Below are 22,117 nucleotides of genomic sequence, written 5' to 3'. Positions count from 1 at the left end.
ACTCCCCCGCAATTTCCCGAGACGCTCGCACTCCTCCTCTACTGTTCTCTGCTAAATGCCTTCCATGATTCGTCGACCATCTTGGGAGAGTGATTTTCACTGCATGGAGTAGTCAGTAGTACAATTGTTGCTTCTCCCTAATTCCGCCTTCCGATTACAGTGCGTATGCATGGCAGGCCTGTGCGCCGACCGATTTCTTCGTTTGAGATGCTATCAGGCTAGCGTACTCCAATGATACGATGCAGACAGGTGTTGATGGAGGCTTGGGACTTACTTCCATATCGCAACATACAAACAACAGTCTAAACTTGGTCATGAGATAACGGATTTGAGATAGGGCAACAATAGTGGATCTAGCGCTGTTAATGCGTCAGGCATCATTCAGTTTGATGCCATCGTCGGTAGAAACAACGCTTCCTAGATATAGAAATTGATTGACGCCTTCGATGCTCTGCCCATTCATGCAGATAGGGAGAGTGCGATGGCCGACACACTGGGTTTTATTGCAACCCTGGCGGACTCCGCTTTCGACCTCAAAATCCTCCTCGGTGTAGCACGTGACAGTTTTCGCCATCATATATTGTTCTGATAATGGCTATTAGTTTCTCTGGAATGCCCGTCCTGCGTAGAGATTTCTCGAAATCAACGAAAAGCAGGCGCAGCGAAGATCTAAACTCGGCGGCACTTTCGAATGATCCGTAGGGTGCTAATGTGGACAATGCCGGAAGATTCGGAGTAGAAACCAGCATAATCTCTGTTGATCAAGCTTTCGAGATGTTCTTTGATGCGTTCCAGGATTATTTTAGACACAATCTTTGTGATGGAGGGGAGAACGCAGATACCCCTCCAATTGTCGCACTCAAAACGGGCACCCTTCGTTAGAATCTTAACGATCATCCCCTTCTTCCACTCTCTGGAAATGGTCTCGGATTAGTGACATGGTTAAGAACCTTCAGTTGTGGTCATTATCGATGAGAAGTCGATTGATGCCTCTCTTAAGATCATTGATTTGCGGCCACATGCAAACTCTTTCGTGATGAGGTATACACTTTTAAAATCATTCAGTTCCGCAGCATCTTCTGGTTCCCTTACAAGCGCAATAGTGAATTCTCTCTTGTCATGGAGTACATTACACTGAACTTCTCGGAAGTTCGCTCGGTATCGGAGGTCGCCAAGCCCGCCATCACTCACAGCGGTCAATAGAACCTTCGAACCCTTCCATTCATCGATCCGCTTCCACGACTCCGCAGTCAACCAGATCTTATGACGCCCCTTCGGGACGAGGCCGACGATCAGTGTAGCACGCAAGAAAAGAACATTTTTGATGATAGTCCAATGCTCATCGATATTCTCAGGTGCGTTACCCAGTATGTCTGCTGTCCGATCAGCAAGATTACTCTTCCACTGCCGAGCGACAGTTGAATGATACAAACGGTCGATGTTGAATTTGGGGGTCGCAGCTCTTTAACCTTGCGGGAAGTGGCGGACGCATTATCGCTACGATCGCCAAGACCGTGTTTCCCCATCACGTGTCCAAGGAAGGTGCTGTGAGAGCCCATCTTGACATTCAGATCACCCATCACGAATACGATGTCACTTTTATAAAGCCTCTCCTAAACTGCGTGTAATTGCTCGTAGAAAGCAGCATTCTCCACTACATCGGAAGTCTCCACTGGTGCGTAGCATTGTACAATTGTGATGATCCTTAACCTGAACCGGAATCTTGTAGTTAGTCGGTCGGAAATCAGCCTGCAGGTCATGAGAGTGCCTTGCGGTAGCCGCCAGAAGCAACCCGACACCGGATTTGCGTCTGCCACCACTTGGCTTTCCAGAGTACAAAAACACATTGCCGTAAATGTGACAAGAGGGAGAGGAGTACCCATATTATATATATATCGTCGGAATTCTCGCTCAAGTTAGAGAAAGCGAGCATTCTGAGAACCTTCGCTACCGCTGTAGTCCGTTTTCGATAGCCAGAGGTCGTTGCCATGAGGTCAATCCCTATCCGAGGCGTTGTTAACGTTTCGCTAGCAGTAAAGTTTGAAAATTTGCAGGTTTAGTCGCCTAATTCGCCAAGCAGGGAAGACTTTGAGTGAGCCCCAACTCACAGGGCGCTCCGCAATTGCACTTGCTACAATTGTATTCCAAAAATAAAATGCGGTAGTTTTAAGCTTCATCTCGAATTTATTTATATCTTCAAATATATTTCTTCCAATTTGCTCGAATATCATTTTGTCCAGGAAGTCGGTGCCGTTACGACTAAAATACCTTTTTACATTAGCCTTGTTTAGTGATTTATTTCATTTCCTTGAAAACGTCACTTAATTTAAGTTCATGCATTTTTCCATTTATAATTTGCAATACATAAAATGCTATTGTTTTTGCAATCGTCACATTTTGTTTCCGACAGTTTTGCTCTTGGTTTATTCGCTTAATTGCTTTAAGTTAAAATAAATAAATAACAGATATAACGTAAAAACATTTGATATTTACTAGCCATAAACTGTAAGTTTTACATTGTTGATCGAGGGACAGTGCGAGAACATATGTATCACGACGCAACTTCGTGAAAACTGCAAAACGATTGATACGAAGCAAGCTGTGCCCCATTTTAAGTGGGCGTCGCTCATTTACAACGTTACTTTTGGAAATAAGCTTAGACAATTTCAATTTGATATCGTACACTAGCCTGAGCCTCTTATAATATAGAATTCAATAATTTACTAAAGTAGCGCTTCTGTTCCGTTATGTTTTCCATTCCCGAACTTGATCTTTTAGTGGTTGCCGGATATAATGATAAATTGCGTGCTTGTATCGAATTTTCAGCGACTTTTGAATATAGACTTTATGATATAAAACTTTTGCGTTTATTTCAATTAATAATTACACGAGATATACATACATACATGTGTGAAAGCTTCTTAGCTTCCACTGAGTAATTTGGAATATACAGACAAAGGTTAGGAAATAAAAATAAAATATTACAACAATAAAAGGGAAATCACATTCAGTTTTATATTAAAATAAAGACTAAAATATAAACAACGAAAATTAAGAAATGTGCGAAATTAGGACCAGGAAGTGGCAGTAGGTTTAGCAAATCAGCATTACGACGTTTGCCGAACCTGACCAATGTGTAAGCTCCACTTTTCAATATATAACAAATAGGCCAGAAATGATTTTATTTGAAACAGTTGACCTTTTCCAGAGTGTTCTTGCTACTTTACATAGGTAAATAAAAGCGGCATGTTTGCCTTTGTCCAGAATTGTATTAGAGAGCTGAGTACATAGGTCAAAATCTAATTCCATTTAAGTCCTGCCTTCAAAATGCCTGGATACTCCAGTTCCCTCTTTAGAGACATCAACCGAACATATACATTAACAAAATAAAAACAATATATTTAATGTTAACTTAAAAGCTCTTGGTAAAGATGAAAACGTAACTGAGATGGGGCGATAACATCGGGGACCCATCACTAATTCGGTCCCAAATAAAAATTATATAACACCTGAGGGTAATTTTTCATAGGTTGTACCAAGCGTATCACGTCTTCGTGGTAAGGTACCGCTTGCGGTGAGTGGAGCCGAATCGGGACAGCCAAGTCCAATGAGAACATCTACTAAGGCGTTTGTTTCCTCCACGGAATACTGCACGTTCGTGACTCCTCCATTCGTGCCAGATCCTGTTGAGGAAGCTGTACTGCTGTTGCTTGCGCTTGATGATGTCGTGGTGCACTGAGTTTTGGCTGATGCTAGCGACGCAGCGGCTCGAGCGTACGCAAGGCATGTTCGGCCGTCGTGGTCAAGTTGTTTAATATTCGCATTATTCTGAAAAGTAGAGGAGGGAGTTGTTTAGAATCGCCATAACTTTTCGAGGTTTAATTAACGCGCTTACCCAAATCAGCAGTTGAGCTATTGCTAAATTTCCAATTGCACAAGCCAAGTGTAGTGGCGTCCGTAAATCTCTAGCACTCACAGTTGTGTTGATCTGATCGGGGGTTGCATAAGCCAATAAATGAATGATATTTTTCATATCGGATCTGTAATGGAAAACACAAAGTTAATTTTTATGTATATTCGAAATTACTAACTTTTTAGATTGAAGTTAACAATAAGTGTTATTAATAGGTACTAGATGTACTTTCAATCAGTGTTTAGTGGTTCCCTTAGGCAGCTCTTCGCCTAAAAGATTAGGGGGAGGATGTTTCCATCTGCAGGGCGGTTTCCACTTTGCTTGACTTTCTTTAGAAAATTTGGGTTTCGAGATGCCAGTGTATGTCGGTCGCTGCCATCATTATAATTTTGACTCTCTCGGCTGGACCACCGTGAAGTATTACTTCGCTTGGGGGGCTTCGGTTTATACCAGCAAGATTAAATTACGTGTCGGTCACGATTTTCGAGCTCGATTCAGTTCTTAAGCTTTTTAAGGTTTTGTGTGAAATGGGCAGGGGAAATAGGAGGTAATATGCAATGTTTGTTTGTATATGGTGGGCATAACATTTACGTCTGTAATATGCACGTATATCTTGCACTTTGAAAAAATATAAAGAAATATTTTGGGTTTTTAGCCATATACGAATGGATAAATGTGCGTAGAAAGTTCCTTACATAAGGTAAACACAAAACCTTTATACTCGAAGCATCAGGTTCCGGTATTCCGACTTGTTTTGTATTGCGGTTATTGTTGCGTTTGCTGGACTCCTATTTGCCTGCGACCTCATTATCTCTTCCATGAGATTAAGGGGTCCGATTACTACGTTGAGGCCGTCATTCAATCTCCATCTTCCATCCGTGAACCTCGGACAATGGATTATAAGATGCTCGGCGCGTTCGCGACAAACGGGGAACTCGTCTAGTCCAAAGTAATGCTAATACTTCCTGTAAACATCGTGTTTCGTAAAAAACTGCGTCAGATAATTCAAATCCCCATGTTTCCAGTCGGCCCATCTCTTAATACACGGGATCAAACAGTCACACCGAGCGGATTTGCTCCCCTCTTCTGATAGAGACACCTCATTCGCTGGAAGGTTCAAAGGAATTATTCTTGCAATGACACACCTCACATGATACAGGTTTTATATAACGTCGATGGGGTAATATGGAGTGGATACATCAGATGGTTTTGAGGCTTTGGTAGCAAAACTAACCTTTGCCACTTTTAATGAGCGGGAAACACGCCTTTCACCATTTACAATTCAAATATGCTTGCGAGCCATGTGGGTTGATTTTACCAGCCAACTTCAAAGCTTTGTTCCGAATTTCGCCTCATCCCAGAGGGTTATCATCCGGTAGTTCCTCTTCAGTAACTGAGGATTGGGAAGACGTCATGTTGAACCGTTGACTGAAGTCCACTTTTTTGGGTTGCGGCAAAACAATTTTCATTATTTTGAATGAGAGTCGCGGGCAAGTCACTTGGGGTGATTTTTGCACACGAATCTTGTTCATTATAACCTTGCCCACAGGTTCGCATTTACAGCAAGTCACAGCTGCATGCATCAATTTCGCTGCCCGTATGACCCTTTTAAGGCGATATGGTCCTGGAAAAGTCTTGCCGCTCGCAGACACGACGATCTCAACAACGAGATTTCTTGGTTACATCAGTAGTTTGGTTTCCGTTTTGTAGATCGCGACATTGTAGACTCGTACACTTCCAATGACATAACTGAGTCATTTTTTCCAGCACCCTTCCTGTCGAGTCGTAACTTTCTCCTAACGTCAACAGAAATGTCTCCGCCTCGAAAGCCCCAGTGGACCAGTCAGCTATCCTAGTTTTTAATCTTTTGTTGTGACTTCGACTATCGCCTCCTCTGTTTCTAATGTTACGAAAGATAGCGTGGTGGTTACAGTGAGGGTAGCGTTCACTCACCTGCCAGACCATGTACTGTACTGAGGTAAGTCAGAGAGACCATCAAACCTAATCGAACTGAAAGTGGACACGTATCTAATGTAGGTTAATATGATGTCCAGCTTAAGGCCTTAAGTAGGGTTTAGTCCCATGTTCGTCACTCGGCTACCCCACTCGAAAGCCAATGCGTTGAAATCGCTAGCAATAATGATAGGGCTGCGATTCCTAGCACTCCACACTAAGAGGGGCGTAGCAACAGTAGATATAGATATGGACGCTGTTGCCCTTTCAAAGCCGGCTCCCTGGAATACCATACTGTCATTTCGATAAGGTTCGCAGATTATCGTGTTCACTTTCGAGTCTAGAATAGTCTGTGAGAGCAAGTCTTGAGCTGCCTCGCAATTGTTGACGTTGATTTGTATTAACCTCATTTGGCTCTCCGATTCAACTTCTTCCTATATGCCGAGCACTTGCCATCGTTGTATGCCAGTACAATCTTTGATGATATAGTTCTCATCTCCATACTGCTTGCACCTTTTCGATTTATCGTAACTATATCACCGAAATCGAGACATTTGAAACATTTTTTAAGAAGTACATTCTCTCTAAGCCCGCACATGACACAGCCTTTTCTGACCTTGCCCAAGGTAATTAGTTTAACTGCTGATTCCTCACCAGTGGCCGGCTAATAATAGCGAGCTATGTACCCCCCATATGCCTTCTTTAGCTTCTTTATTGCACTCTATAATATTCTGCTAGGGTTAAATTGTTGCTTTAGTCCAGCACAGATATCCATCCGTGATGTATCCTCGTTTAGGTCCTTGCATTTGATTAATATCTCCTGCTTTAGGGTTTTCATTTCTGCTTGCTCGCCTAACACTTTTCTCACCTGGTCACGAAAACTATCCGCTGAATTTATTTAACTCTAAGATCAGATCCTCTATCTGTATTCGCCTAAGTCTGCCAATTCTGGATCTGCTTTCACCTTCCGAAGGGTATCGGAATTTTTGTTTGACTTCCAGCAAAAGAGGCGGTAGATTTGAAATAGTTTCAAAACTTATGTTGTGTGTAGCTCTAATTGTTCTAGTAATTTCCTAGCAACTGAACTTTTGGATTTGCGTCACGAAGTACCTGACGAAGTTTAGTCTAAACAATCCGACGATATCGGGATAACTTCAAATGGACTTCATTGTCTTATTGGCGTGCCTGTTTTGTCTATCGTAGTTCAACACTGCTATGTTCTTAGCGATTTCGACATTGTTTCCAGAGGACGTGCTACTTTGCTATCAAGATCGTCATCCGATGGCGCGGTAGTTGCTTTGGTTGGGCGTCAGCCTCTCGATCTTCTTGCCCAATTCGAATCTCGGTTATCTTGCGTATTTGCGTTCGTCTAACTACTGTAAGCTCGTCACTTGCAAAGCATTAAGTGTGATGATAATAAAATTGAAGCACATTTTTATTGGAGATAAAATGGAGGAGAAATAACATTAATAATGAAGAGACTGGATCCCCTATACTCATAAACAGGAACAAACAGGATTTATAGGAAATCATTCAAGAAACTAAGATGCCTTTACCTAAAAATCTTCTACTTTTCAACAGGAAATATGTATAATTGGAAATGTGCAGAAAACAGAAGAAGTATGTGCACTTCTATAAAGATTCGTCGTTTTACTGAAAAACCCTCGAGATATAATACTCCAGTGAAGGAACAAATTAAAAATCAAAGCAAGACAACATTACTGACTATTTGACAAGGTAGTGTGGTACTTTGATATTATGAATGAAATTAAAGTGTACGCCTGCAATTCTTTACTGTGTAGATTGCGTCGCTTGTACAATTCACAACCATGCATCTATCCGCTAACCATTTGCTGTGCCTAGAGACATTGTCAACTTAAAACTATATGGAGTGGTTTTGTCAGCCTTTCACAATATATGACCTATCCACTGCCACTTCCGGTTTCTTATCAACGCATAAATGACTCTATGCGGACTGAATTCTCCATTCGATATTGTCTCAAGCCAGAGTACCCCGTTGTCATGTCATTATGATAAAAGCTTGGAACTTTAGAGTAACAGTGTCGGTTACATTTATGCGGAACAGCCCAACTTGCTGGTAGTGTTGAGGTGGTGGCAATTCCGCATTTTTAACTAAACTTTTGCCCATTTCAAATTATATTATATTATACCTGTCCTTCCAAAGAGTTTCGTCCCCACGTACTCGAGGAGGGCAATCAGACCCGAGTTTGCAAGGGACTCATCTGAAGTGGCTTCGGCCACGAAGCCTCACCGGAGGTTATCTGGTACCATGGGAACCGGGACGGCCCTCTGAGAGCATATGCCCCAGGAGAATTCCTGGTGGATGTGTCCTCGGCCCGGTTATTTGCGGTTGGCCCCCTAGTGGGAGTTTCATGGTGGTTGTGGTTATGCCTACATCGAGGGCAGAGCTCCTCAGAACTCAAGCGTGGAGTTGCGCTGTCCAACTCGGGTGCCGTACCCCTTAGTTGCGGTAGAGGTGTTAGATAGGCCTCGCATCCACTGGTATGAATGCTGAGCCTGCACTCAGTATAAACCAGGACCGCTGTCCTTGCATGGCGGGGCTCTGATTGTGGTCACAAATTCAATCCGTGTCCGAAGAGGACCGTGGAATTATGCCTACACGGCAGGTACTCACGTAAAACCCCCAGGACTTTCATGTCCTTCCAAAGGATATTACTCCTTAATTTCCTACCTTTCATACAATTAACAGCAAGTTCCTTACCTTATCACGGCTTCAACTAGATGTTGTCCCAGATTGTTCGTATAATTGCAAGGCGCTAAGAAGTCCTTCGCCTCATATTTACTCCGTATCCAAGCCTCTTTTTCTTCATGTGGTGATGCGGCTGTTGGTTTCATTCGTCCACGCGGTACATTTGCTTCCCACACTGAGTTCGCTAAACTATTTCCGATAGCTAACATTACACTTAAATGACCAGGACTGCAAGGAAAGTAGGATTCGATTAGAAACTCAAATACAGACTTCGCATTGTTTGCTAGTTAACTTACGGCCAATCGTCAAGATCTAATGATCGAACTTTGGATATATGTGACCCTAAGTTTCGATGTATTCCAGAGCATTCGATACACATTAGTACGCCTAAATTAAGACTAGCCCATTCAGGATCTGTAACGAGTGAAAAGGACAAATTGTATCAGATAATTCAGTTGAGTCTAGATCAGTGAATGCCACTTCGAAAATCGCTTGTACTTACTGGCTGCATCACAATCGACGCAATATCCATTACCGGGTACTCTAGAACGGATCGAAAGCATGCTTGCCACTTCACTCGAAGTAGCTGGTTTCATTTTACTCGATTCGATCCCCTGGAGTGATTTGAAAATCTCCTGTTCAATAACAGCCACCCATTCGTCACGTTCCTCGCTATTAGCTGCCTCAAAATGCCATTGTTTGTTATCTAACGATACAATGTAGAACTCAAACCCATCAGAGTCTTCGATATCGTTATTTTTCACCCCACTGCTCTTCATTCGCCGGTGTCGTTTCTTCACATTCGGCGTTTGACTTTCCAGTTTTGACTGATTGTTGTCGCTCGGCAGGAAAGTTTGTGAATTGCTATTGCTCATTGCGATCCCTTCATCCCCGCTGGTTTGCTGAGAAGAATTCGACTTGACGGGCTCACGAAGTGTCTCGAAAGCAGTTAAAAGAACTTTCTCCGTCGTTTTCTTGTCTTTCGCCAGCGAAAGACCACCTATGCCTTCAGATAGACCGTTATGGTTTGAAGTTGTCAGAGTGCTATTCGTTATGATTGATTTGGAGCCGCGAGGCTTTTGACCGGGCACTTTCACTGTCACATATTGCAGAGGTATTTCTTTTCCGTGCACGTCGTCCATGTAATCATGTAGTGAAGGATGATAGGTCAAACGACCGTCATCACAAAGGGTAACGTATTTTTTCTTCCATTCCTTGTTCAGGGATTTACTTGACCGTTTGTAGAGGTATCCTTGTTTCAATGGAATGGATCGCCCGCTTCCTAGCTCGCCGTTTTTAAGTTTATCATCACCCTTTTTCGATGAAGGTATAAACAAATTTGATCTTCTTCGACTCTTCCGCGAAGTAGTCGGGGTAGATGTGGGAGTGGGTAATTCCTTTCCTGTACCCGATCCTCCGCCTATACTATTCGACGATTCTTTCATATCTTTGCTGTTATTTGCAGGCGGGACTAGAGTCAACGGTGCGAGATTCTCTACATTTGGTTGTTGATTATTGCTAGGAATATGTTGATTGCTGGGCGATATAAACTTTGGGATATTGTTGTTTTCGTTCGTCATAGCTATCAATGTTTGCTGGGACGTTCCATGTGATATTGTTCCCCACTTTTGATGGTTTTGAGGCGCGTGCATTTGCGTATGTTGTTGCTCGGTATGTGCGAAGTCTGCACTTATTCGAATTGGTATGTGATGACTTGATGTCGACAATGCATGATGTCGATGAGGTAATGTTAAATTTCCGCCTATGTGATGTGAACCAGGTAATAAAGATGGTGTAGACGTCGCGAAACCATTCGCAGGTGTTGAATGGTGAAAGCTAGCGATACCGAGTCGGGTTCCTTGTGGTGTCGTAGGCCGAGAACTTGTCGGGGTCATGCATTGCGCCGTGATTCGTTGTTGAACAATTTTCTGACATGCTGAAAGATGTGAGAAGAGTTTAAATTAGAGAATTGAGAAGTCTGAGGGAAATTATGCGGTGTTTCCAACGATTAATTATTGAAATATTAAAAAAAAATAAAAACTTGTTGTTTCTTTTTCGTTGGTGTGAATATTTATTCTTGCAAATACCGATATTTCGGGAACCACTTGTTCCCTTCATCAGTGCTTACAAGTTCTCACTTTTCAAACTTGTTAACACTGATGAAGGGAACAAGTGGTTCCCGAAATATCGGTATTTGCAAGAATAAATATTCACACCAACGAAAAAGAAACAAGTTTTTTTTTTTTTTATTATTTCAAATATGTGAGAAGGTTTTAGAATCACAGAGTTCCAATCAATACTTCGGGATCGTTTTACATTATTCAAGAATTCTAATCCAATCAAAGGACTTGAATTGCCTGGGATATTGAAAGAATTATTCTAAATATAATAAAATCTTTTCTTACCATCTTGAAAAACGCGTTCAACATTAAGGCCATATGTTGCGCATGTTTCATAATACGAGCACCGTTTTAAATCACTAGCGAGCTTCCGAGCTCGTGCATCATCTATGACTCTAGGATTTCGTTCACTTATTGCATCTAAAAAATGAGTAAATAATAAACTTATAGTGATTGGCTCGTAACCTTATGCTGAAATAAAACACTTACCTTGTGTGCCGACTAAAATGATTGGTATTTCAGAACTATTCCGAAAATGTGACATTTTTGTATAATAATTATAAACAGCGTTAAAACTAGCCTCGTTTTCCAAACTAAATACAAATATGACGGCATCCACCCATGCAGCGAACTGAAAATTCAAGAAAAAAATCCAATTTAGAGGTAGTTGTTCTGTACATATATGTATTAACAATTTTCTAAATCGTTGATAAAAATGGATGGGATCTTCTTGGAAATCTCGAAGGACATATTTCTAAACAACGCAATATGGACAGCACCATTGTCGCTACTGCAGTCCACATATAACCTTGGAATTAAAGTGTTGGTTCAAAGCAGCAGTCATGCAATCTTTTTTCTCAATTAAGAAGTGTGCGAAAAGTCAGAGGACTCCGGCAGCCAATGCAAAGGAAAAAATAAAAAGGGGCGACCTTTTTATTCTCATTTTGCAATGTCTTCTACAAAGTTTTTGATTGCAGCTAATTCTTTTTATTTGCCTTTCGAAAAAAATGTATTGTTAACATTGCAATTGTTTTAGCAATAAAGAGGGTTGAAATGGGCTGGAAAATCATGTAGTCTCGTCTACGTAGTCTCGGCCCAAAAAAAGTTTTCTTTCTTCAACATGAATTCCGTTTTTATTTTCTTATGACTTCCTTAAGATTGTGAGTTTTTCTGGTTTTGTCATTGGTTGCATTTAAGCAGGAGTCTGGCCAGTTCATTGTTTTCGGTTTTTGTTTTAATGGGGTTGGGAGTTGAGTTTTGATTCGTTTGTGACTTCGAACTCAATTAAGTGTCCTGCAAGGTTTGGTTTTGAAGGGTTGCGAAGAGGCGAAATAGGGACTTTAATTGGAGATTTCGAACTATGTTGAAAAGAGTATTTACTACATACATGTTTATACACATGACTTGACTCAAAACGGATCGGATGTAATGCATTTCAGAATGGGTTTTCTTTTCATATAAATTCAAAGCTTAGCCTACCTTGATGAACATGTTTTTTTTTATGAACGACACTATGATGGCGGGAATTATAAAATGCACTGTCGAAAGATACCCTGTGAGCTGGGGCGCGGATGCTTTCCGTGAGCAATTACACGCAGTTTGGAAGAGGCTTTTTAAAGGTGACATTTTGATCGTAATGGCGATCTGAATGTCAAGCTGAGCTCCGACACCACCTTGCTCGGACATGTGTTGGCGACCGTACCGATATTGGTGGGAGATTTGCCGATTTCTACATCCTCCACCGCCTCGTCATTGGTGGCACTTTGTTTGAGCACAGCGCTTGCCATAAAGTCAGCTGGGTTTCAACTGACTAACACCGTGCGAGCAATCAGATTGACCACTTTGCGATCAGCAGTAGATTAAGGAGTTATCTTCTGAATGTGCGTAATAAGAAAGGCGGTAACATCGACCTCAAAATGGATCACCATCTGATCTTCAGACAATAGTGAAAACAATTCTGGAACGTATCAAAGAACATCTTGAAAGCTTGATCGACAGAGAAAAGATTCGATTCCTCTGCATTGACCACATCAACACATCATTGTGGAACAGTGGCCGGAGTCAGGATCTTCGCTTCACATACTCTTCACCAATTTCGAGAAAACTTTCTACAGTGTGAATAGCGAGTGTATCTGGAGTGCTCTGCGCAGGAGGGGCATTCCGGAGCAACTAATAATAGCCAGCGACATATGATGACGCAAACTGTCAACTGCTGCACCGAGGTAAAATTTCAAAGGAATTTGAGATCCTGTGTGTCACCGATATTATTTCTTCTTGTTATCGGTGACGTTCTTCATGCTGTCCTGTCTGGAGGACAGACCTCGACTATGCTGATGACATCTGACTGCAGTCTCACCGGGTCAGGGCCTTGGCCAAAAGACTCTGGATTTAGAAAGATACGTTGAATTGAAGATAACCATCGATAAAACCAAAGTTCTCAGTCTGACGGGCCATCACACCCTCCCTATCTGCCTTAATGGGCAGAGAATCGAAGGCGTCGATCAATTTGTATATCTAGGAAGCGTGTCACTCAAAAGCTCCAAGCCTTCACCAACACCTGTTTGCGACGTATCATCGGAGTAAGCTGGACTGATACTATTTCAAACGAAAAACTTGGTTGGGACACAGACTTGCCATCTATACGCGATGTCATCGGAAGGCGGAATTGGTAGTGAATAAGTTACACATTAAGAAGAGGCACCAATTGCATTTCTGGCTACGCCATGGTGGGTTTACCAAGAGCACTTGGCGCAGAACTGAAGAAAAGAAATGCGGACATCTTGAGAATTCCTGCTGAAGCGCATTTTAGCTAACCGCGATCGATGGTATTATTAACGCACTATACCCCACCAAGGGTTAAATTAGGATAATTTATTTGTTGCTGAAGCATTAGAGAAAGGAGAATTCGATCCTCCCACTGTACCCAGTTAGAACCCCTCTCACCATGACATTCAGAAACTAATTGCGGAGTTATCTTGGCAGTAATTGGCGCAACCTGTTACTCCCCTGATCTTGGTCTTTCAGATTTATACTTGTTCCGTTCCTTAGAAAAACAGTTTAAAGCAAAGGTCCGAAAGCTTTTTCGTTACTCTCGGACTTATGGAATTCGTCTCTTTCAAGTCATTTGAATTTTACAAAAAGGGGATTTTAGTGGTAACAGACCGTCGCCAGTATATAATAGACCAGAAAGGAAACTATGTATTGGATTAGAAATTTAAAAAGGAAAACCAAAAAAACTTAAGCACAAAACCAATATTATATTTAGAAAAATTAGCCTAGCATATCGAAGGAGTGAATAAATGGTTTCCTAGGTACTGTATACGTTCCATAGAAAAATGGTCAATAAAGAGAGATGTTTGTACAATGTCCGATGGGCGTCCTGTAGGTAACTCTCTGCTCTTTGGGAAAGACTGTCGTTACGTGGGCCTAATCATGTGAAATTGCGGTAAAAATCGGTAAATGAAACGGCCAAAAACTGACATTATGAAAATCGAGCCCCCGTTATAAGGAAACCAAAATCCTTAAGTCTTTCACATTTCAGCATCGTAGCTTGTGATCCCTAAATGGCATGGTGTTCTCAGTACAGTCTCTTTGTCTCTAAATTTACAATAATGAATTTACATTAAATGAGAAAATTGAACGAACACTTCACAAGTGATCGTAAGGTCATTAAGCATGACAAATACAATGGCTGGTCATCAAAATTGACAACAGATGAAAATATCGATCAAGAAATGATGGTTGCAAACTGCAATTGATCATCAAGGGGATAGCATTGGACTTAAACATCTAAAAGGCTGACCTTACACGATCAGTATTTCATCATGATAGACTGACGTGTTCACTATAAACAAGGCGACAAAAAACCATTTTTGTTGCATGTATTTAAAGACCCGAACCATTTGGAAGCCATGTTTTGATTAACAACACAATGACAACATGTAGCTTATCATAAGTCCAGCCAGTCTGACAAATTTTATTTAAAAAATTAAATTTTTAACAGGCCATCAGTCATTACCTTTTTATGGTAGACGATAAGTTTGTCATAATATTGTCATTCAGACTGTTGCCAGACTGATGAAGTACGTTTCAATACATTATGATCAACGGTTTGGATTTTGGACGTACCGCTGTATGTCCAATGTAAAAACAATTGAATTTCATTTTGCGCAATTTCATCATTGTTTTTAACTTTTTGGCAATAAAATAATATTAATACTCTCCTGCAGCCGCCCAGTTCACCTGAGATGGGGTTCGTGGGACTTTGGCCGAGATAAGACACCTCTAAGACGCGATAGTCAAGGAAAAATAATTCTGTTTCTGGAATTGAATTAAAAGTGCGATGACTGAGTTGATTAAACGTTAGCCTCTCGATCACGATGACCTGAGCAAGCCATATACTAGCGTCTTACACTCAATGGAGTGTATCTTGAACCGGACAATATTGATCTTTTGGTCTATACATAGTATAGCCATAAATTCTGTTAGTCGATGCGTTTGGCGAGAAATGTTAGGCCGCCGAAACTGGTAACACTGCCCACGGAGAGTATTTAACCATACCCCACTTCCGTCAGACTTTCAGGTTCCGAAGATCAGTAGCGCGTGAACGACAACACGATGAAATTCGGTAACTACGAAAACAGAATCGCGATTATTGCGTTGCACCAATGTGGGAATACGCCGAAAAAGATTCATAGTTTGTTAAAAAAAGCTGGTGGTAAACGAACGATTCGTTTTTAGGACATTAGCTCCATACCGCGAAACAGCTGATGTGGTTAACAACTCCCGAGAGGGGCGCTCGTGCTCCATACGTCGCCCGAATGTCGTACATGCTGTGCGTGAGCATGTTTGTCGCAATCTTCTCCGCAAGCAGGAACGAATTTCGGCGGAAATGGGCGTTTCAACTCAAAGTATGGGTTATCTTTTACGAGAAGATCTCGATCTCGGTACGTATCGCCGGTATGTTAGCCACATGTTAAGTCCAAAACTGAAGGAGATACGTCGAACTCGGTGTGTTGCTCTTCTGTAAAGATTTCCCGGTAAAAAATATCGCAAAATTCTATTTTCTGATGAAAAAATTTTTACCATCGAGGAAAAATTCAACCGACAAAATGATTGAGTATGTGCTCACAATTGTTATGAAGCCAAAGAAAATGTTCCGCGAGTCCAACGTCGTCACCACCCGACTTCTCTCATGGTATGGTGAGGCGTCTTATATCAGGGAGTAAATGATATTCATTTCTGCGTGGTTGGCGTCAAAACTAATGCAAGCGTGTACGAAAAAATGTTAGAGGACGTAGTCGAGCCATTGAGTGAATCTTTATCCACTTGAAAGTCGTGGTGTTTTCAGCAGGACCCGGCTCCCACTCACAAAGCCAAGATAATTCAGCAGTGGTTAGCCGGGCATGTTCCTAACTTCATAACCGCGGATGAATGGGCCTCAGGCAGTCCAGATTTGAATCTTTTGGACTACAGCCTTTGGGTTAAGTTAGAGGAGACTGCCTGCGATCGAACTTACACTGATTTGGATAGTTTGAAGGCCAGCATCGTGCGTGCAGCTCGAGAAATTCATACCGTGCATGAAGCGATCGATGCATGGCCTCACAGACTTCGGGCCTGTATAGCTGCTAGCGGCGGTCGTTTGAAAGCTCTATGTTTCCTTTTTCTAATGGTGTACTTTCCGATTGATTCGGTTTATTACTTTGTGAGGAATAAAGATTTGTTTGACTGAAAGAACTTATGGCTATACTATGTACATAATAGAATTCGTGATATTGATATGAACGAACTTTAATGACAAGTACAAACGTTAAATCTTATTGATTTTTTGTAGGAGGCTTAAGCGGTTGATTTCAATCAAGTTTTCGCAGGGCTCAGTCTGTATATGTTTGAGACACGTAATTATTTCCATCAACCTCAAATGATCATAAAGTTTTGTTGAGAACGAATGAAAATGTTACTAAAGGAATAAGAGTAACTTTTGAAGATGCATGTAAAAAGTCATAGTGATTCCTGTGGAACGAACGAATGATGAATTGGTTTAAATTCGGAGCAGGACCTACTTCCTGTCAAGTATCTTTTGGAACAGACGTTGGAATGCAAAAGCAGTATACTCACAGTGCAGAAAACGACACAAATGGACATAAGCCCTATTCGAAAATTCTACATCGATGGATCGAAGACCGAGGCTAAGCAGTATAACCAGGCCCTGGTCCTTCCGAATAGCATAAGTACTGCAAATGTTGCAGAGGTACAAGTTACGGCCGAGAAAAAGGAGGAAGCATATGCATGTATAGATCGACAGATATACACTGGCAAAAAAGAAGAGGCAGGACGAGGAGATATCTTTGAGGTCCTGAGGAGAGCTTAAACAAAATCCAATGCAAAGAGCTTTAGAGACGAGGATGGTAGTAATATGGTATTCGGCAAAAAAATTACGAAATATGAGTGTCTTTGTTCCGAAAACTTCCTGAAACCAAGCGACCATTAGCCTCTAATAGAGGCATAGCGTCAAAAACGATTTCTGATATCTAAGCTGAAAAGGAATGGAAAGGAACACGGTGAAGTCGACTGATAAATCCAGTTAGACAATGAGGTATTTTTCTCAGACCTTACGGACTCAAGTAAAACCAGATGAGATAGCGGAGACTGTGGACATCTCAACTGATCAGAGGTTCTCTGTCAGATGGATGTCGCATTTGTTCTCTGTCGATAAGAAACACGATGTCTGACTGTTTCGAAAGAGTGTTGAGACCACCAATCGACTATACCAATTGCGAATCTCTATGAATTGCGATACGAATTGGTTCATCATCTCCCGGTTTTCCCCCATTCGACTATCGTTTATTTCCGAACTTGGTAGAAATAACTCCGATGGGAAGTCATCGTTGAAGAAGTGTAAAGCAGGTTAGTCGAGACGGAGTAGGAGTGGAAGAGTAGCCCCCAGGCCTTGAAATTTTCAAGGGTGTTTTTGGGAATAACGCATTACAAACACGATTCTTTTCAGGTGAATTACTTGTTTCTGTGAGACCCGTGAAGACTGAAGGAAGATACAAAATCTGAAGTGCCCTGACTGAAAGTTTGCGTGATTATTTTTCAGGCTAATGAGTTTCTGCAAATTACTTTAAGGATTTTCAAAGCTCATTCCTAAAATGTAGAGCAATATTTTCAATATCAACTTGACTGGGAACGTTCGTACCCTGGAGTAAATTCGTAGATTTTTCTGTACATATTTTGAATTCTCACTCCCTATTATTTTCTGTGTTTTCTTGGGGAACTTCATTCTAATCTCAACATCCGTTTTTTCGATTGAAAATTTTTACATTCCTTTCCCTTATATGCAAGCAACCACTTGAGAAGCTCGTATTCTTAATATCGATCGGATCGTTGATTTTAACATGAATTTCCTTGGTCCTTGGTCGATATGGTTCCTGAATTTATTTAACAACCAAATCACCAGTCATAATGATAAGAATCCAATGTTTTGGAAACAATATTTTTCTAGAGTACTATTACCGTGCAATAAGAACTTAAATCCATCCTTGACTCGAAGGATCTAATAGTATGGGTAAGGATCTACCAAGCCTCCTTTTACTTGTGTTTACTATTTTCAAAGTTTATAAAGAACTAAAAGGATACTTGAACAAACAAAGAATATCGTTTTCTAGTCCTTTGTTGATGGGATGGATAATACTCACTCGAAAAGTATAAAAGTTTCGTAGGAAAAGTTATTGCACTGAACCTTGAAATAGTTTACACTCAATAACACTAAACTGCACCATAATGAAACTTCCAAATGACTGAAGCCTGACGCTAAAAATTTACATCAAACCCGTTGTCGATGCGCCTTATTCAGTCCCAGTGAGGGTGGTAGATTCCATCCCTCGCTCTCTACTTTTTTAACTCCCGTCACACGTGCAATATTCTGACTCTTAAAACGGCCTATGTACGATATTCACGAGACAGGATGTAATGCAACCGAATCTCCCCTCCAGGCTTGGTTAATTTGCTGTCTGAAGAATGAGTTCATGTTGTTGAAAATTTATCGCACACAACCAACGCGTTTATAGGAGTTAGAAGGAAAGTATGTTATATATTGATATAATATTTATACACAGAATATAGGAATTGTGTACGAAGCGGACGCATGAGAACAGCCACACTCCTAAGACTCCGCTGTGTCTACTTTGAAAGTACAGAACTAAAATATGGCATCCCATGCGGGAGCCCTTCAGACAGACGGCGACAAGGATGTAGATGAACCTGTCGACCTATGCTTTTGGTTGCTCCTTGCCATCGTTTGGTTTGCGGTGCGTATATATCTTATATCTGAGTATATGTGGACAAGGATAAGCTTTTTGTTAGGAGATTTTGAGCCGAACCATATTTTGAACGAGGGAATAAATCGACATGCAAAGTACATATAATAATTCAAGGATAATTTAAATATGGCTTTGAAGTGGGATCGCGTTGTGGAAATTTCGGAGCTTTATCAATCATGCACACTTTTCACGGAATCTGAAAAATTTAGTCCATGCTTCCTTCTTCAAGGTTTGAAAGTCGTGAATGAGACAGTCCTGATTCCGAACTGTTCTATGAATACTTAGAAGTCATCATGAATAGTCAATGTGAACCACTTTGTTAGATGCTATAGTCCAAGCAAAAGTGTTGGAACAATCCGTCACCATAGTACTCAGTTTGGGTTCTATCGGAAAATCCTTTTAGATTTAAAGTGCAACGAGATACATATACATAAACAAACAGAGGAAAGAAGTGACGGCTCTCCGTCTGTTTGTTCCTCTTAGGAAACGCTTACAAAGAGTTTCGAAAGAGAATGTTCATCCATGATTCTGCAGAGTTTGAATGAGTGCAACTTGTACCGTAAGGATGGCATGTGACTCCCGAAGGGGTGGATGAATAGTATAATGCCTTTACCTCTAGCTTAAGCTGCTGATGGAAAATAAGTTGCAATTAAAAGTTATTTGCTCTCGCAAAGTGGCTAGATTGGAATAGTAAAGAGAGCCCTAAGTTCAGTCCGGTTAATCACCTGAAGCCATAATTAAACGACAGTGGGAATAAGAAAATCGAATAGTTTTTAAATGCATACAATGTGAATGGCATATTTGATTTGAAAGTATGTACAGGGAAAAATATATTGTATGTCCGATGGTATCAAGACATACAGATCACGGTTGGTTCCTTGTTCTCTTCGTTCGATGTAGTATTTTCCTTTTCTTACCATAGGATATTAATTTCCCATGATCAAATGCATTTAAAATTTTAAATAAATTTTATTTAGCCCTAAATATCCTATTTTGTGCTTTCTGGAATATAGAGCTTCTAAACAATCACTTTTTTGTATTATTTTTTTTTCCTATTTAAATTTTTTAAAGAGCTTGTCTTTCAGTTTCACTATTGCACTTAATGATGGGTAAGTGATAAGCCTACAGTTGCGGGATAGTACAAAAGTGAACATAAACATCCCTGATGAACCGGGATTCGAATCCGGCGCAACAAGATTGAAAGAATGACTTGGCTATTAAATCGTCATTTAGTAATCATGAAAGTGCATATTTTCAGAAACAGAGGTGATCAGTAACTTTTTTTGATATATTTAACATCGAACCTTTGCAGTGTGCAATCAAATAATTTCAAACCTAGCGGATCGATGCGGGCAATGGAGAAATTTCGCATAGGTTTTTAAAACTATGACGGTGCGCCGAGTGCTGCATAAAATTTTTGTTGTTGCAATTTTCAATGATCAGGTTTCTTTGTTATGAATGACCGGTTGATAACCTGATGGAATGGGGACGATCGGTAATGCGAAACAAATGGAAAACGGTTTACCTTTTTTTACCTCGGGCGAACTGATGCCCACCTGGCCGATTAAGGGGAGAAATTCTTGGGGCCGATGCATACAGTTTTTAGGGGAGTCCTTAACCGAGTAGAAGAGAAGACAGCAAAAAACTTGCAAGATTATTTAGTTTTCTTTTACATATTTGAAAAATTAACATATTTGAAAAATCAACTTTCTTTTGAAAAATTTCCCACTCTTCTTGGCCTAAACAGAAAGAGATTTATGATTGAATAACTTGACTGAATCATTTTGAAGTTCCACAGTTGATTGAATATATTGAAGCCAGACTTTTGTTAAAGTGTAATTATTTCTTAACTCATTATCAGATTTGAAAGTTTAAATTCAACACTCACAATAATGTATTCAGAGATGTTGCATCACGAAGAACGTTTTTCAATGAAGGCAAGATTGAGCTTAGGGTGAATTCGTGCGATAAACGCGTGGTTCTTTGAAAATTGCAGTCAAACGACAAGGATATCCTCAGCAGGGAAATATTCATATTTAGTCATGGAAGGTGGATCAGGCTCAGAGGTGTTTTTCTTACACCTGATTATGGAACTGACCTGATAACTCCACAATAGTATAACCAGAGTTAGCATTTGACGTTAAGCCATCCTCCACGCGTAAGTCTTGTCTGGAGGATGAAGTATTCACGCCCCTGAATAGAGAAATTTGAATTTCGGAGCTTTTAGAGTGGCATTTTGGTTGCCTTTTACGAAGAGGACTTGGAAGTCACAGTGAGGCTTCTTGCGGAACAATGGAGCTCAAAATATCACATGAAAATCTGCTCACTTTTTGCTTCTGGAACAGGTTGTCAGATTCGTATAAGTCGCGGGCAGGAATCCGTTGAATGATCAAAATTTGACGCTTTATTTAACATACTTAGAATTATCCGATTTAAGTCAAATATGCGCCGTTTTGTTCGTAAACGTGTTGCCACTTAGAAGGGAACTTCATAATCCTAAGCCTACCAGTACGGGGTGTATCTTCGACATCCACTACACCAGAATGAAATCGACCGAACCAACACTGTGCTGTGCGAATCGTGACAGTTTCGGCCCCATAAACTTCACTAATTTTTTTGGCCGCCTTCGTTGCATTTTTATCGCTCAGGTAGTAAAAATGTAAAATGTGAAGAATTTCTTGCTTGGTGGACTCCATCTTTGACGCGCTATAAGTTGAGACTGAAACGCACGATCATAACACTGTCAAAGAGACACTTGTAGCACAGATTGTCGTCTTCAAATCGCCGTATAGTAAGATATGTTTAAGTGTCGCCATCTATTGACAAAATACGACATTTCTTTTTCCTCAACCCAATATTTAGCAACCATTCGTACAAGTATGATTCTATTCACTCTGTTGTGGAATACAGGGCACCACAAAGTCTCTTATTCGTGTTGCTATTTTTTCCCTATTTGATTTTTCAATGAGGCTATTCTACAGTAGCGAAAAAGCGTTAACGAACACAAATATCCATGACGAGTTGGAATTCAAACCCAAGGCAACGATATCAAGTGATTCATTTATAAATCACACAATTA

General features: G+C 40.8%; 1 protein-coding gene across 2 annotated transcripts in view; it reads right to left on the bottom strand.

The window, feature by feature from the left end:
• Window positions 1-2,164: 2,164 nt before the first annotated feature.
• LOC119650924 (centaurin-gamma-1A) overlaps window positions 2,165-22,117 on the bottom strand; it is a 537,400-nt gene continuing 517,447 nt past the window's right edge. For both annotated transcript variants that reach the window (XM_038054151.1, XM_038054152.1), the window contains exons 3-9: window positions 11,207-11,348; window positions 11,003-11,137; window positions 9,100-10,533; window positions 8,894-9,011; window positions 8,610-8,825; window positions 3,896-4,040; window positions 2,165-3,828 (exon numbers count right to left, since the gene is read on the bottom strand). In XM_038054151.1, the coding sequence (XP_037910079.1) occupies window positions 3,499-3,828; window positions 3,896-4,040; window positions 8,610-8,825; window positions 8,894-9,011; window positions 9,100-10,533; window positions 11,003-11,137; window positions 11,207-11,348 (2,520 nt within the window). In that variant the 3' untranslated portion in view covers window positions 2,165-3,498. The remainder of the gene's footprint in view (window positions 3,829-3,895; window positions 4,041-8,609; window positions 8,826-8,893; window positions 9,012-9,099; window positions 10,534-11,002; window positions 11,138-11,206; window positions 11,349-22,117) is intronic.

The sequence above is a fragment of the Hermetia illucens genome, chromosome 3, assembly GCF_905115235.1.
Source record: "Hermetia illucens chromosome 3, iHerIll2.2.curated.20191125, whole genome shotgun sequence".
In the NCBI taxonomy this organism is placed as follows: Eukaryota; Metazoa; Arthropoda; class Insecta; order Diptera; family Stratiomyidae; genus Hermetia; species Hermetia illucens.
This window is presented reverse-complemented; position numbering and strand designations above follow the sequence as displayed.